The following is a 16,096-nucleotide window of genomic DNA, read 5'->3' on the forward strand; positions in this document are numbered from 1 at the left end:
ACGACAGGTCCTCCCCATGGCAAATCCGTGAAAAAGGAGCCATGGGGGACGACAGGTCCTCCCCATGGCAAATCCGTGAAAAAGGAGCCAGGGCTGATCTCCAGTGATAAGCTCGTACCTCATCGTGGTACTGGAGTCTAGTAACCCGTCATCCATGATGAACGGGTGAAGCTAAAACGAGCTTTCTGTAATCAGAGTTACATCTATTTAGTTATTTGGCAGTATAGTCAATATAGCCCAATTTCTTGAACAATAACTTACAAAGTATCGATTCTATCATTCAACACCGAAGTATCGCCATCATATGTCCTTTTTGACGTGACTACTTAAATGGTTTTGCGTTTTCGTCTAATCCGGGCATGAAGCCATGATATCTAGCCATCGTGCACCGCAAATCTACATGGAATACGATGCCTATGGACCAACAACTGCAACCAAGTAAACTACCAAGTTCCCGGAAGGTTTGAACGAGCGGATACATCAGAAGCAAAAGCCTATGGGGAGTCTACATGAAATTTTAATACTGAGAAACGCAATGATTCGAAAGGTCTCTCGTGTTGGCGCCTCTCTTTCGCTACAAGGTACTTTAACAAATATTGGGTGGAGATGAATGAAGCAAAGGTTAATTTAGATTTTTGAGAGTGTTGAGTAGCTAGAATAAGAACTCCCAACATGAGATCAACAGTTGTAAATCATAGGATAGCCGAATCCGAGCAGTTGCAGCGACAATGCCTACTAGTTGAGCCAACGGGGCGGCTGAGTTGATATCGTAAGAAAAGAGAAATAGGCTCAGCTATCTCTCCCGGAGACTTCACTTCGAAGCTCATTAGAGGCGTATACTGTACCACAATGTTCTTGCCATCATGATGGGCTTGTATGATCCTGCCATGCTGGGGTGCTAGATAAGATAGCATCAACAGCTATAATATAATCAGTCAAGTCTGCCTTTTTCTAATAAGTGGTAATTTCCTACCGGCACAACATTATGTAGCTTAAATGCTGGATCCTGATAACGGCGCCGCAGCGCTCTGGCAATAGCCTTTAGTTCAGTGATCGCAAGAGCCTCATCAGTCGCGAGGATGCCATGAAGGACACAGAGCTCCAGATGAGGGTAGGAAGGGTTCTCAAGGTCTCTTTTTGTCTCCCAAGAAGGGTGAGTACCTATGAGCCATAGGTCCCGCCCAGATACCGGTCGACCGCTGGGAAATAGGTGTTATCAGTATCTAGAATGAATAGGAACACACGTGAGGGCTTCTGACAGAAATGAAAGAAGGAAAAGGAAAAAGAGAGAGAAAAACGAACGGGATGTAGGTGCGAGGTTCGAAAGAAGCGAATATGTCCAGGCCGCGATAAAGACCGTGACGGGACGCAGTACTCAGTCGTTCAACATGAGCCCACACATAATAGGCCACTTGCTCCAGTTCGCCTGATGGGGCACCTTCCTGGCCTGGAGGTTCAAAGAACTCCGATGCCATTGATTCGGGGGTTTCGTCTTCCAATGGATGCTCGTCGATGATTGATGCAGAAAGGGGTTTGAAGAAGCACGGTGAAAGGTCCAACTCATCTCCGTCAAATCCCACCCGCACAGGATGAAACCCAAAGTTTCGGAGTTCCTGCAATGATATCAATAACTCGTCGGTGGACTCTATAGAGGAAAGGACCTGTCCAAGATGCCTGTAGATGCTTGCACGCTTAGACTTCAGCTCGTTTGTTGTATCCATCTTGTGCCAGGTAAAGATGTATACTTGTGTGGGAGGATGAAAGGAAGCACAAGTTTGCGTTTGCGTGATTGAACAGGCTCACAATGTATATACAGATGAGTCACTTTTTATGTCATTTCTACTTCATTTTTGGTCATCACTTTCCGTCACTCTCAGGTAAGATCTACTGTCAGAATGACGTGGTGTCACGCGAATGCATTATAACAAGAAGGACAAATAACAGAGTACAACATATAATACTATTAAAAATAAGAATATATGAGGTCCGCGGGGATGCAAAAGAGGGCTAATTGGGAACACAGGCTCCCTCAGGCCTCCAAACACAAACATACTCTCTCAGTCTGGAAACCATGAAGCCGTCAAGATGCAATTAAACCCCGAATATTATAACCTTTGGTACTGTACTGTACCACATGGAGGGGACTCCCCTATACCAAAGGGAGGTAGGCAACTCGCCTGTATAAAAAACCATTGATCCAATAGATGAATAGTACTGCCAGGCAACTCGTTAGGTAGGTGATGGACCTTGTGTACACTGTAGCTCTCCGATGGGCAATATACTATAGTTCCCACGTCTTCAACTACTTATTGAGAGGAATTTGCACTTTACTCTTGGGTTACGTTTCTATCGGCCACGGACTCTACCTTTGCTCAAGGTCACGCCGGTGCCGCTTCCTATAATGGATTCCAGTAGACATGACGTAGCACGCGCCTTCCTCAAGTGGCGGACAGGCAAAGAAAAGGTGAGCATCTTCTGGTAGCTTGTACTTCTTCTTCTTTTGTTCTTCCAAGAAATCGCCAAACATCAAAATGCAAGTATATGCCTTCTCCTGTGGCCCAAAAACTTACGATAGCTAACAAACTTGAAATAGGGCTTCCTTTTTTGCTCGTGCGCTCGCCAGCTCCAGCTCCGCCTCCTCCGCCTCCGCCTCGCCCGCCAGCTCCCGCCGTGAAGGCCCGGTATGTGGAGGCCAGCAATGTGCCTGACAGTGAGAAGCCCAGAATACTGACAGCTTCTTTAGGCCCTGGCGACTCCATCTGTCCGTCGCACCTTATTCCCGCCCCGCCCCCAAAATCATCAGGAGGACGGCCCCCCCTCCGAAGAAACTGCGGATGAAGAGATCGTCCGCGCTCCCCCCCAGCCCCGAACGCCAGCCCGCCCCAATCCCCGACGCCGCCGTCCGCGCTCCCCCTCCCCTCCGCGACGCAGGGTCGCTCGGCGGGTGGACTCTCCGCCCCCTCCGCCCCCGCCTAGAACTCCCTCCCCCCCTCGTGACCAAGGTAAAGTCGAATCGAATCGATACTGTGTTTGGATAAGGGCTGACGATCTTTCTATTAGCCCCGCGGGCACGCTGCCCGAACCCCTGGTGCAGGGGCTGGGCCCACGAGGGCCCATGTGTCCCGTTCTGCAAGGTCTGCAAATGCAGACACTGGCCGCGGTGCCCCCTCCCCCCCCGCGACGACAAGGGTGGCCGTGGTCGCGGTGGCCGCCGCGGTCGGCGCGGTCGTGGCCGTGGCCGTTCAGGCCGTCAAGTTGCTATTACTCATACCAATTATTTTTAATTATTAATTATTTTCCATTGCTTTTTTTTTTTTTGTACTCTATATTATTATCAAGTATTTTTATATCATCTGAATCACAGAGACCTCGTTTGACTTGTTTGACATTGTCTTTCACATAGTAGAAGTCGCATCAAGTAAACTACCGCCTGTGTGCATCCACTGAAAACACCCGTAAGCAGTCGAAGACGAGAAGAAGAGAATGACTACAAATACAATTGTGTAGGGTTTGTCCTATAGCACACTCCAGCTTCACAACGCGTCTGAATCCGACGACAGAGATATCATACAGCAACTAAAACTTATTTATAGACACGAGAATGTGTTGGCTTTTCAACATCTTCTGATGAGAATCCACAATGATCGTCCGACCCCATAACGCCCCATTTCAATGGCATCTGTGCGATGTCACTCGGAGACTCGGACTCCCCATGGCACGCAGCGGCAATGGCCAAGCTGCAACTTCCGGCGACCGGCATTCCAGATGGAAAGCGCTTAAAGCCCAGTCCGACGATGTAGAACACCAGCAAACAACATAAGATGAGAGCTGTCAGCACTGCTCCCGGGGACCAGCCGCAGCCTGTGACGTCGTTTGTCGGGTCTCGGAGATGTGTCGGCGTATATGCCTCCAGGACCACCAGGAACAAACTCTGCGAGAGAAGCCAGTGGATGACCGCTGAAAATAGCACGAGTGGCAGCCCAAACCGATAGGGGAGAGACAGGAAATGAGTGGTTCGCTGGGACCCGCGTGGCGAGGTTGAAACGCGCAGCCCCTTTCGGCGCACGGCATATTGGCCCCATTCGTTGGCCATGGCCATGGTCGTGACGATACTGTTAGATCCAAAGTACATGATTGAGAAGAGGAGCTGCGGCGAGTTGGAAAAAAGCACATTCCCTGTCAGCGTAGATGCCCAGTGGAGGATATTTGCGCCACTAAGCCCGTCCAGTTCCATGGACCACCAGGTGATATCTCCATTTGTTCCTTTGGTGATAATCAATAGGTTTATCATAAGGATCAAGGCGATGCCGTATCTGTTTCATATTGCAGTCAGCGCCCAGCCACCATGAGGGAACTACGGATGGGGAATTCCGCACAGGATTAAGCAAACGAGCCACCTTGTGACAGATGCTGCAGATGCCCAGAAACGCCGGCCCTGGTAGTACCTGATATCTGCGTTATCTGGATCTCGAACCTCTTGCTTCGATAGAAGACACTGTCCCTTGGTGCTGATGTCGGGCGCAGTTAGGAACGACCCGATGGCATCCCCGATGGTGAGAAGCGGCGTGTCCCTGAGCAAGTACGCTGCACCAAGGAGAAGAAGGGCCTTGCATGCATTCATCGATATCACAACAAGAGTCAAAGGAAGACTGTACCCCAACTTGCAGATCCTAGCCTCCTCTACTAAGCAATGATCGATGGAGCGGCCAGCGACCATCCACCGCGGCAGGTCTTCTCGAGCTGCAGTGATGTTGCCTGAATAATTCGACGCAACCCAAGAAGCAAAGTCATCCGAAGTAGTATTGCCGGCGCCAACGACCTGGATTTCAACAGATGCGTTTGTCACCAAGTAGACGCTGGCATACTTGGTCTGGAAGAATTGGCCATAGTTGTCGAGGCATTCATCGTTATCTAGCCGAAAAAGTTCGTTTTTTGTGGCCTTGCCATGAAGAGTCTCAAGCACCGAAACGCTTTCATTGTTCCAGGACGGTATTTCCGGAGACTCTGATTCGACCATTGAAGCATTGCCCAAAAACGCCACGTAGGCATTATTTCCTGTGGTGGAAAATATAATGGAGTTGTATCTGTTACCGCGTAATAAGTCGCCGGGTGCTTGCGACAAAAGAAAAAAACAGAAAAAAAAATAAAAGAACCTACAGGAGATGGAGCGGTAATGACGATAGTGCTAGCAGCATCCACAGTAACGCGTTTCTTCTCGGTATTCTGCCGAGGTTTCGCATGCTTGGGACGCCAATGTCGAGCCATTTGCCTCGACGATGTGCCCGGTCGATGTCCTTTCGAGTCGGGGCACTCAAGCATTGCTGGGCGAGTATCAGCTAGCAGACACGCAGGAAAAATGAATCATTTGAAAACATTACCATCCCATAGTTACTCGCACAGAGGAGGCTCGTACTGAGGATGTTGATGAGAAGGTGGAGTGCAATGCTTAGTCGCCGAACCGTCTGACAGCTTCCTGTATACAGAATCGGTCGATCTCCGCCTCCTTCGTGGTGCTGCACGGCCCACAGGGCAAATCCTAAGTTGACGACCAACACCAGCAAGCTTCCACCTACGCCAATGTAGAGTGTCTTCTTCCAACTCTCGAGAGAGGGCTTGGTGGGCCTAGAGTGCTTTGCGACCAACGGCTCTTCGGCTCTTTCGCGAGCAGAGGATTCCCTGTGAGTGTAAGCCATCGTGCAATTGGCAGGAAGCACGACGAAGGAGGATCATCCACGAGGGGTGCCTGGCTATTCCAGTGTCAGGTTCTTAATTTCTCTTAAGTTCAACCCACGAGGCTGGCGCCCACGTAATCTGACGGGCCTACCATGAAGTCATCGCAACGTACCAGGAAGGGATCAACACTAGAACCAACTCGTCTATGTTATGATGCCTCCTAATTGGATTATCTTGTGTTGTACCATCTTGGCTATTTATAAATCTGTGCTAAGTCTACACGCGCTTTTAGGGAGAATCTTGGTCTTTTCAGATCTGTCTTTCTTGTCATCATTCATTTATCTCATTTTCTAGTTTTTTCTCTCATTCCTCCAACTATCCTTTCTATACCCAGGTTTATGAACTAGGTATTTGCGAATTGACTGGCCAGCGACTTTCTCAAGCCCCAGTACTTGTTTTGATCTTGCTCAGATCGTCACTCGACGACTCGAAGAGCATCACTCATAGAAATTCACCCACATCACCATCACATTCATCACGTACATTGGTTGCCGTCACATCAATGTTGATATTAAGCGCTCTCCTCCTGGCATAGATTCTATCCCAGTACTCCAACTGCACCCGAAAGTAGGGAACATCCTCGTCCGCGACCCGGTACATATTCGCGATGTTGCTGAACTCACGATAGTCGTGATCATACTGGCCAAGCTCCTTCTGAACGGCGCGGTAGATCATCGCAGCGGTCGTCTTGCTCGGGTCTTGCTCATCCCCGAGTCTTCGCAGGTCATAGATGACCTTGATGCGAGCTTTGGTCGGAGGCAGCCGAACAGCGAGCTGCTTGAAACTCTTGGTTTCCAAACGCTGCTTGATCTGGTAAGTCAGCTGGCAGGTCACCTCGCGGATATTAGGCACATTCATGGGGAGTACTACATCAAAGCGCAAGACGACGAAGTAGGGGTCGGTGTGGGAATAGAACGGGACGAACTCCATGCCGTACTGCGTCTCGAGCCTGTGGCGCCGCTCGTACCAGGAGTCAGGGGCTCGCATTTTGTAGGATCTGAAAGAGGTGGCTTTTCGTGTTGGTTGTCAGGTCGAGCAGGTATCGATGTAGGAAATTGGGGTTAGCTGGGATGTAGCTGTGGATGGTTGATGGTTGTGGTTGGTGATGGACGGTTTGTGGTGGGAACAACGCCCTATTTATTAACTGAAACCTGAGAGCCAGCCATATCATGCATGGTATGGGCTGTAGTGGCCTTTCTATCGGAAATTTACGTTTAGCTGTAAGAGTTATCTTTATTCACTGGTGTTTTATTCATGAACTTAACAAAAACTATTGTATCATGTGGCGAAATATCCACATGAAGAGACGGAAATTCCTGAACATTCCATGTTCAGTCAGCGCAGACCGCGGTATCTGCCTTCCTATTCAATTTTGAGAAAGGTCCAGGTTCCATCAGGCTTCTCATAGGTCAGTTCCAAAGAGGTCAAGTTGGGTGTACGACCGGATCTTGCTTGCTCGTAAAGAATATCCCGCACTACGTGGAAGACATGAGCGGCGGTGATCATTTCCGGCTCCATATTTAGATATTGAAGATCGAATGTTATCTTCTTCACCACAAAGTCAGGGGTAGGTTCTTCTCTCGCATTGGCATACATCCCCAAGGCCATTCGACCATCCAATTCTGCGATGATCGCTGTCAGTGGCATCAGGTTCAATGGCCGAATTGTGCCTCTCGAAACCACTACGCGTATAAAGATTTGATTCACGTTGGTGCGGTCGTTTTCGTCAAACTCCAATGGCTGCTTATACTCGAGCTTCTCGTGCACCTCTCGCGGAGATGTAGTCACATCAGTAGCCATAGGAATGCCCATTTCTTCGGTGGAAAGCTCCGACTCTGTCGTGAATTTGGTATCGATATTCAAGAATAAGGGGATAGAAAGTAGTTTGGGAACAAGGGTGTGTGGAATGGCTTTTTTGCGCGTATTACAGGCCATATTTATACGACAAGGCCCGAGTCTTTCGTCTGTGATATATCTGATTCATCCGGGAATCTGATCTGCTTTGATGAGTTCTTCCGGCTCGAGCAATGGAAAGTTCCTGAGAAAGAGATAACAAGAATGGACATTCGGTTGTATGAATCCAACTTCTTTGAGTACTTCTCAAACTCGCATGGTCTGCCTAGACTACGATTACAATGAAAGAGGCACTACCTCTGCCTCCCTTGACATATTCTGGTTTTTATACTTTTTGTCCGAAAAAAACTTGTCAACCCCTAATTTGCCATATGGACGCCTAAAGCATCACAGACGGATCATGATTCTACTCTGGTTCGCTGATAAGGTCAATTTGGATTGGTTCTATGAAGCTCATCGACGCGTTTATGTGCAAAGATCATGCACGCAACTACGGTACTGAAGGCAGTATATTTTTCTACAGGGTTTCCATTACAATTACGGACATCTTTTCCGTGTACCAATTAGGGCCACAGATGTCGGACTAAACAGGCCTCGCTCAATTTAAAACAACCCCAACTGTAAACAGACGAGACAGGCCAAGTTCCCATCAGCCAGAAGTAAGGTTTATCTACGGTGGGTATAAACAAATAGATCAAGCTCCAAAGGGCGGGGAATTCAATGAATGAGTATGATGCAAGGGGAATATGCTTTACAGTTAGTTAAATTCCACAAAGAATTCGATCAATGTCTTGTTGGCCTCGTCTGGGAAGGGGGGTATCGGTAAGTTAGTAGCAATAAAATGAGAAATGCTGACAAGATAGATGCAGGGTAGATTCAATTGGCGGAAATATCGGAGTCAACATTGTGAAGGGATTCAAGCCTTGGTGCTCGTTGGTCCTATCCAGGACAAAGGATAAACTTGTCCTACACCAGCCAATGTATAGAAGATCTCGACCCCAGGCAGAGGTGAACAAAGGGTTATGACGAGCATAGCCTCGAAGTGGGCCAGCTGCAGTAATGAGGATCGATATTAGCGTGTTGCAGAACCAGTCACCCATGTGACGGAATCATAGCGAACGGGTTCATAGGGTTGCAGAGGCTGATCCCTTTCCAACAATGGTCCTCAGGATTCAGTGGACGACTGGTTCTGGTAGAATCATCCCACCGGGCACATGCTAGTGTCTCGGTTTGAGATGTGATTTAGTCGGAGGGGCTGTTTGGAAGAATGGTTAGTACGGGGTCGGGGATTATTCACAGTCTGCACAGCGATGCTAATGAAGCAGTTGGCCCAGCTACGGAATCGAGTAAATGCTCCGGCCGCTTAATTAAGGGTCTGTGAACAGGGGTCGGACAAGGTTGAATCGCCTCGGTGGCTGAAATGAAAGCCAAGAAATGGCGAGACGGCACGAAGATGAAGGCAGAAGCGCTAGTGCAGGCCGATTGTAATGCGTAATGCCGAAAAGCACGAGGCACATGTGCAGGGGAACAACAAGATTCTAAAAAACTCGACCGCTGGAACGGATGATCGGACGAGAAAAAACGAGAGGCAGAAAAAAGTAGAAAAAAAGGGGCGACTGAAATTTGGACCCGAGATTTGGTTGTTTGATTGAATTGCATCAGCGCATACTTTCTTTCCGGACGGTATGATTACCAGGGACCGACCCATCGCAGAGTCCCAGGTACCTCGCTCTTCATACCGCGGAGTAAGGCAGGGGAGGTACCTCTGGGCGGGTGTGCCGGATGGCTCGTGTTGCCTGGGACCGTCACAAAACCAGGCACCGTTCCCAGGGCCAGCCAATTGCAGGGCCAGACTGTCCACGAACAGCGGGGCTGGTCCGCCCATCCCTTCCCCATCGGGCTAGACTTGTGCCGCTCATACCCGAGGGTACCGGCCGCTGATAGGCCAGCCGCCCCTCACCCGGGCGGATCCACCGCTTCCATAGGTCGACCTCATCTCGTTTACGGGCGCCGTAATTACCGGTATTGCTGCCTCGTGCGCCGTCGTCTTCTTCGCTTCTCCCCTCTTCTGCGTTGTCTTTCTTTCTTTCTTCTCTTTTTCTCCTCTCATCTCAGCCTCGATTCTCTCGCTCGCTCGATCTGGTGATCCTTCCTTTCTTTCTTCCCGACTTCGTGGGGAGCTTGCGCTCCTTTCTTTCGTTCATTGCGCGGCCTAGACGCTCGTTGTCATTCTTTTGATCGACTTGGGTAGGCGGCATCCCAGCCTGGCCCAACTATACCGCATACTCTCCATTCTTTGCCAGCCCACATTCCTCGACGCGCCTGTTTTTTTCTTGGACTTCAACACGCGAGGCGATTAAACAACTGTGGGCGCCTCTTCTGTTCCTTGCACTCTTTGATTTTGTTTTCTGCGCTCGACTTTCTTTAACCAATCAGCCGACAATCCCCCCCCCGAATCCCCGCGACAACAACTTCGACAACTCACCCGACCTATCGCAGGCATATATGTCCCTTTAATCCGTCTCTCTCTAACGCGCTACTAAGCTCAATCGCCTTCTTTCGGCCATTAGCGATCATGGGACACGGACATGCGCATCACAAGCATGCTGATGTGCTCCAAAAACGAAGCCCGGACGACGGAGTCACCGTGGTGTATGTGACGGCACCGGCTGATTTCGATGGCCCGGTTGCTGGATACGTGACCGGCGAAAAGCCCGCCGCGACGAAGGCCCAGGTTGGCGTGGGAGCGCCTGTGGGAGCGACGAGGGCGGCGACTAAGGACGACGACGACGACGATAAGCCGACAAAGACCGCAGAGGCGGAGACGAAGAAGACGGCCGAGGTAGAGACTCAGAAAACGGCAGAGGCCAACACGCAGAAGACGGTCAAGGAGAAACCTCAAACCACCGAGGAAAAAGCGCAGCCGACTGCGACCCGGGACACCAAGCCGCAGACCACCCAGGTGCAAGAGACCCATACGCAGCAACAACCGACTCGAGCATCTGCCACCCGCGAGGAAAAGCCGACCGCCGTCCAAACGACGTTGTCAACCTCCACGTCGTCCAAATCGTCGCTGTCCAACACCGGCCTGGAGAACGCCGCTGCCACCAATTCCTCTTCCTTGGACAAGTCTACCGCTTCGCCATCTGCATCCACCGTGCCCTCGGGTTCGGGTGGTATCTCGGACGGCGCAAAGGCGGGTGTTGCCATTGGTGTCATCCTGGGCGTCGGCTTGATTGCTGGTCTGATCTTCTTTTTTATGCGCAAGAAGAAGCAGGGCGAGAGGTTGGACGATACGGGTTCCGAAAACGAGAAGGCCTTCGTATCCAACGACGTCGCACCGCCAGGACCTCCGCCCAAGATCGAACCAAAGACTCCATCCACTCCTCCCCAGCTCAACGTCCGTCCCGTCACCCAATTCGCCCCTGACCTTACCCCCAGCAACAGTATTGCTGCTTTCTCTGTTGGTGGTGCCGAGGGGACTCTGGCGCCTGCCTCCGCCGCCGCAGCACCGCGCGATCTCACCGGAAATTCCTCGCCTCACACGCCGACGTCGAGTTCTGGCAGCAACCCGAATCCTTTCAATGACCCTGTCAATCCCTTCGCTGGTCAGGCAGAGTCTTCGTCTCCTATCAACGCAGCACACTCAGCCAGCCCGTCTACCGCCTCTGCCGCGGCTCCTGCAGCCCCCGAGGCACCTTCTCCAGTGGATGCGGCTCCTGCGTCTGGCATGGCTGCGGCGGGTGTTGCGACAGCCGTGGCGGCTGGTGCTGTTGCAGGTGCCGCTGCGTCCTCGTCTTCGGAGGGAGCTGGCAAAGATCTGCCCAACCGTCCCGAAAGCCGAGCATCTCAAGCCCCCTCGGAACCGATGCGGAATACCACGAGTCCCATCAGCTCTAATGCCGCTGCTGCTGCAGTTCCAGTATTCATTCCTCCAGGTGCTGCCCCGGCTCCGGCTCAGTCTCCGCCGCCGACCAACGTGCATCGCGTGCAGATGGATTTTAACCCCTCGATGGAAGACGAGCTGGAACTTCACGCCGGCCAGCTCGTGAGACTCTTGCACGAGTATGACGACGGCTGGGCTCTCTGCGTGCGAATGGATCGCTCCCAACAAGGAGTGGCGCCTCGCTCCTGTCTCTCTTCTCGCCCCGTGAAACCTCGCGCCCGGCCTCCCCCCGGCGCAGGACCCGGCCCTCGCGGTCCCCCGATGATGCCACCCACCGGCCCCGTCCCGGGACCTCAGCCGACTCGCTTCTACCCCCAGGACGGCCGTTCCATGTCCCCCGTTCCCTCGCGTCCCATGTCGCCTGCTCGCCCCATGTCTCCGGCTCACCCTGGCTATGCCGGTCCTCCTCAGCCACGTCCGCATCAGCAACGGCCCATGTCCCCGGCCCAGTTCCCCGCCGTTCCGCGGTCGTACTCGCCGGGACCGGGGCAGCGCCCCATGCCGCCTCGCTCCATGAGCCCCGGACCCTACGGACCGCCGGGCATGCAAAGGCCAGACATGCCGGCAGCGCAGCGACAACGCAGCAACAGCGCGGGCGGACCCGTTCCGCGCACGACTGCGTCTCCGGGCCCAAGCCCTCTCGCAGCCCCCATGCCTCCCCCGACGGCCGCGCTGCCCGCCATTCCCGACGCCGCTCCGACGCCCGTCGAGAAACCCGGCCCAGACCATGAGCCTCAGTTCCACTAAGCCCTCTCGTTGATGCCGAACGGGACTAAAATCGATTGGTACGGGGAATATTGGATTGCCATGACCGCTGGACGGGAACGACCTTGCTATGATATGATATGCGTCTGCGATGAATGGCTCCCTCCCTTTTTTTTTCCATGACAATCTCACCACCGAACCCGAATCCCTCTGACTCTATTCTTCTCATGTTTTATTTACCTGTTTTTGGTTTGGGCCACTGTTCCTGGTCTACTTTTTTTTCTTCTTTTTTTTCACTTCTATCTTGTCAGCAGACTTGTCAAATGGAGAAATCTGACCTTTGGATCTGTTGGATGTTGTTTTCTCTGACTGCTGAATTTCGCTGCGCCCGTGCTGAGCTCGCATTGGCAGGTTATACCCCTTTTTTTGTAAGATTTATTGAAACATCGAATTTGATGGCTTTTGATTATCGATTGATTCTTTTACGACTATCTGTTTCCCTTTTCTTTTTTTTTCTGTCCTTGCTTTTCAATTATCTTGATCTCCCCCGCTGCTCCAAATCTACATTGATAATGCTCTGGTCTCGCTTTTCTCTTGTCTATGCCTTAATGGATCTTAACGTTCCGAACGCATAGCATAGACTGCAATATCCCAGCGGGAGAAAAGACAATGATCAAGATGAAAGGAACGGGAACATTACCCGTTTCCTATTCTACTACGTTGACTTGATTGATGATTCGGTTTCTGGATTCCTTGCCGCTTTTTTTTTATTTGCTCGCTTTTCGATAACTTTGTCTGCTTCAGTCAATTGATCAATCGATAGCGAGCGGGTTTCTCTGTGCGGTATATGTAGGAACACGTGGAATTTCAATGTTTATTAGATATTAGATGAATCAAGAATTTTTATTTATTTTTATTCTTTACTATTATTGTAGGGAAATATGGAACATGGTGTGATATATATGTACTCATATATTTACCTGTGTGGATTTAGGGCTTGTGCGCTTAAGGGTTATAAAATATGCATTCGCCAACATTGACAGGACGGGACTTACCCGTCCTCGCTTTTGTTTAAAACCATGATTAACCGAACAACAAACAGTCATGACAAAATCGTTCCAAATGGCTGAAATAGACACGAAACACAGAACCGGTCTATTCACTTCTACAAATGGGGCACTCCTCCACTGGCGAGAAGGAGATTGACAATGCTAATGATCCCTTCGCCCAGGATCAACCCCGAGGCTAGGACGACGACGGTCGACGACGCAACGTCGGCGTCGTGGGTCGTCTGCTCAGATGGGCCGTGGTGTGCCTCGCCGCTGGTGGTAGGGTCTGATGAGCCAGCGGCCCGTTGAGTTGGGGGTCCCATCTCGGAGGATTCCGCGGCCTTTGCGTGACGTCGAGACCACCACCAGGCGATCACGCCGCCGATGGCTCGCGCGAGAGTGAATGACGGGACGTTGAATATGCCGACGGCGACGGCGATGCCTCCGGGGACCCACGCGCGCCAGGGTGCGGTGACGCCGCGTTGGCCGCCGTTCGCGACGGGAGAGGCGGCGACGATGCGGACAATGGTGACCGCCACGAAGGCGATGCCGGCCAGCAAGGAGGCCTGCCAGGCCATGGGTGGTAGGCCCTGGCCTGTGACGAGGCGCGCTGTAAAGATCCAGACGTACGCAGTAGGGGTCTGGAACATAGGGCCCGGCACCTCGTAGACATTCACGTACATCTTGTAAACGGCGGTCGAAAGCACGGCACCGGCCAAACTGCCAATCATTTGCCCGTAGAATTGGGCCTTGGGGCTAGCGCCAAGTAGATGACCCGTCTTCAAATCCTGCATCATGTCCCCGGCCTGCAGAGCACCCGATTCGGAGACCGCGCCCGCAAGGAGGTTCGTAACGAGTGCGGTACGTCGCGAGAAGTGAGATGCCGGAGTCGCGAGGGAAAACAGCAATTGGGTCAATTTGCTGATGCCAGAGACCGGGTTCAGATCGGTCTCACCGAGAGCACGAACACCCATTATTGAAAGCAGGACAGCAAGCAACGTGGCCAGACTTGAAAGTAAGGGGGACATTACATCCCCGAAGACAAAGTGCATGCAGACCACATTGAGTATCAAGGTTAGAGGGAGCAAAATTATGACAGTTCGTGTAGAGATCAGTTGGGAAGGGGGCGCATCCTCGTCGTCATCACTAGCTTCGCTCCGTCTCCCGGTAGACAATGCGGGCTGGCTTTGAATGGACGAAGGTTCCTCAGAGATCGGACTTAAAGCCGAATAACTGAAATAGTGATGACGGGTCGAGGTGGCTGGCGCTTTTGATGCGACCCAGCGACCAACATCACTCGAGAAGAACCTCGCTCTGAGAGCAGGCGCACGCGCAACTAGGGGTTTGAGCACCAACCAGCCAAGACTGACAATGGAGTCTGCGAGCATAATTGCCAAGGAGACCCAGACAATCCATGCTTTGCTTCCATCCTCCCAGCTGTCTACCGGTCCAGGAGCCCAGCCGCGGGCTTTTGCAAGAGGAGAAAGAATACCCCAGCCTAGCACAGCCCCGAAGAGCATGTGCATACACGTCGAAGGGCCCATGATGATACCTTGTCCGACATAGGCCGGAGACGGGTTGAGGGTCCATAGCCAATTCTGGGCGAGAGAAAGCCCAAATATAGGAATATCACGCACTTGAGGGACAAAGTAAGAGAAAAGCGTCTGGGATTGTTAGCAGTCAACTTTTGAGGGCAACAAAGACGAGACCCACATAAACACCCGAAACAGCAAAGGCTCCGACCAGAAGGCGCATCTTCGATCTCCAATCCTTCTTGTCATCGATTCGATCCGCAGAATCATCCTGTTTCAGCAATGTGCCACTCTCGTCAGGTTCTCGCGAAACCAGCGGCTCCTCCTCCTCGTCTCGTTGGGATCTCGCGGAGTGGCGAAACCCGGTCTTTGCTTTCTCATCGTTCTGGCCACTTCCATGGAGAACTCTCAGCATGAGAGCAGAAGCCGTTCCGCTGGGAAACTTCAGTTTCTCTCGAACAATCACCTCCTTCCGCAGGGGAACGGCAAAGACAACACCAAACAAACACACCCCCAGACTCCAAAGGACCAGCTTCCCGAAATTGAGCTTAAGCGGTCCTCCCTCTCCGGTACCTCCATCCCCAGAGGGTCCATCCTCTCCGTCCCTTATCAGGAATTCCAACGCGGGTATCACCCCGACGAACCCACAACCCAACGGCATTGTCCCGACCGCGCCTGCTACCGTTTGAATAAGGACATTTTCGATGGGAGTGAACGGATAGGATAGGTATTTGGAGAAGACCTTGAAGACGGAGAAGCCTATCAGGGCCGACGGCATGGCCATTGTACTGATCCATCCTGTCTGCAGGCCGAAGTAGGTGTTGGAGAAAGTGATCAGGGCGCCAATGATCAAGCCCACGAGGAGGGACCGCGGGGTAAAGCTCTGAGGCGCGGGAGCTGAGGGCGAGAATCTGGCATTGTCGGCATCTGGTTCATCGCGTTCATCGAAAGATCTTAGAGACCTCTCCGTGGGGTCCGTGTTCGAGGGACGAGGGCTACTGGCGGCATTGCCCGGCATGTTGATAGACTGGTAATTCATCGGGTCTTCAGCACGCAGTAATCCGTCTCAGCCCTGCATCCCAATGGCAACTTCCAGATAAGATGATCAGGAGAGAAGAGGCTAGAGTGCCATGATTGAGAGTGGGCGCAAGGAGATGGCGGAGAAAGAAGAGAGGAGAAGGAGTTGGAGTCAACCCCAGCCGCATTACTCAGCACCGATAAGATACGTGACGTAATCACCCTCATTAGTAGCCATGCTATAGTTATAAGGAATGCAG

At 51.9% G+C, this 16,096-nt stretch overlaps 7 protein-coding genes across 7 annotated transcripts; 2 read left to right on the forward strand and 5 right to left on the reverse strand.

Moving 5' to 3' along the window:
• Positions 1–692: 692 nt before the first annotated feature.
• On the reverse strand, positions 693–1,721 carry P170DRAFT_488801 (uncharacterized protein; the record flags this gene model as incomplete). The annotated part of the gene is made up of 3 exons (XM_024853977.1): positions 693–920; positions 974–1,199; positions 1,303–1,721. 3 exons carry the CDS (start codon positions 1,719–1,721, stop codon positions 693–695), a joined length of 873 nt encoding a protein of 290 aa, XP_024707555.1.
• Positions 1,722–2,531: 810 nt separating this feature from the next.
• P170DRAFT_472161 (uncharacterized protein) lies at positions 2,532–3,291 on the forward strand (the record flags this gene model as incomplete). The annotated part of the gene is made up of 4 exons (XM_024852915.1): positions 2,532–2,553; positions 2,594–2,681; positions 2,744–3,002; positions 3,061–3,291. The coding sequence occupies 4 exons, from the start codon at positions 2,532–2,534 to the stop codon at positions 3,289–3,291; spliced, it is 600 nt and encodes a 199-aa protein (XP_024707556.1).
• Positions 3,292–3,583: 292 nt separating this feature from the next.
• Positions 3,584–5,693, reverse strand: P170DRAFT_350349 (uncharacterized protein; the record flags this gene model as incomplete). The annotated part of the gene is made up of 4 exons (XM_024843793.1): positions 3,584–4,313; positions 4,377–5,084; positions 5,158–5,321; positions 5,379–5,693. 4 exons carry the CDS (start codon positions 5,691–5,693, stop codon positions 3,584–3,586), a joined length of 1,917 nt encoding a protein of 638 aa, XP_024707557.1.
• A 481-nt stretch (positions 5,694–6,174) lies between these two features.
• On the reverse strand, positions 6,175–6,720 carry P170DRAFT_472163 (uncharacterized protein; the record flags this gene model as incomplete). The annotated part of the gene is made up of 1 exon (XM_024852916.1): positions 6,175–6,720. The coding sequence occupies one exon, from the start codon at positions 6,718–6,720 to the stop codon at positions 6,175–6,177; it is 546 nt and encodes a 181-aa protein (XP_024707558.1).
• Positions 6,721–7,095: 375 nt separating this feature from the next.
• On the reverse strand, positions 7,096–7,668 carry P170DRAFT_472164 (uncharacterized protein; the record flags this gene model as incomplete). The annotated part of the gene is made up of 1 exon (XM_024852917.1): positions 7,096–7,668. One exon carries the CDS (start codon positions 7,666–7,668, stop codon positions 7,096–7,098), a length of 573 nt encoding a protein of 190 aa, XP_024707559.1.
• A 2,336-nt stretch (positions 7,669–10,004) lies between these two features.
• Positions 10,005–12,293, forward strand: P170DRAFT_99116 (SH3 domain protein). The gene has a single exon (XM_024855463.1). It carries the CDS (start codon positions 10,163–10,165, stop codon positions 12,278–12,280), a length of 2,118 nt encoding a protein of 705 aa, XP_024707560.1. The 5' UTR covers positions 10,005–10,162; the 3' UTR covers positions 12,281–12,293.
• Positions 12,294–13,177: 884 nt separating this feature from the next.
• On the reverse strand, positions 13,178–15,837 carry P170DRAFT_453701 (OPT family oligopeptide transporter; the record flags this gene model as incomplete). Its single annotated transcript, XM_024851383.1, has 3 exons — positions 13,178–14,951; positions 15,001–15,746; positions 15,819–15,837. The coding sequence occupies 3 exons, from the start codon at positions 15,835–15,837 to the stop codon at positions 13,404–13,406; spliced, it is 2,313 nt and encodes a 770-aa protein (XP_024707561.1). The 3' UTR covers positions 13,178–13,403.
• Between the last annotated feature and the right edge of the window lie 259 nt (positions 15,838–16,096).

Source organism: Aspergillus steynii (genome assembly GCF_002849105.1).
Source record: "Aspergillus steynii IBT 23096 chromosome Unknown P170scaffold_2, whole genome shotgun sequence".
Classification (NCBI taxonomy): domain Eukaryota; kingdom Fungi; phylum Ascomycota; class Eurotiomycetes; order Eurotiales; family Aspergillaceae; genus Aspergillus; species Aspergillus steynii.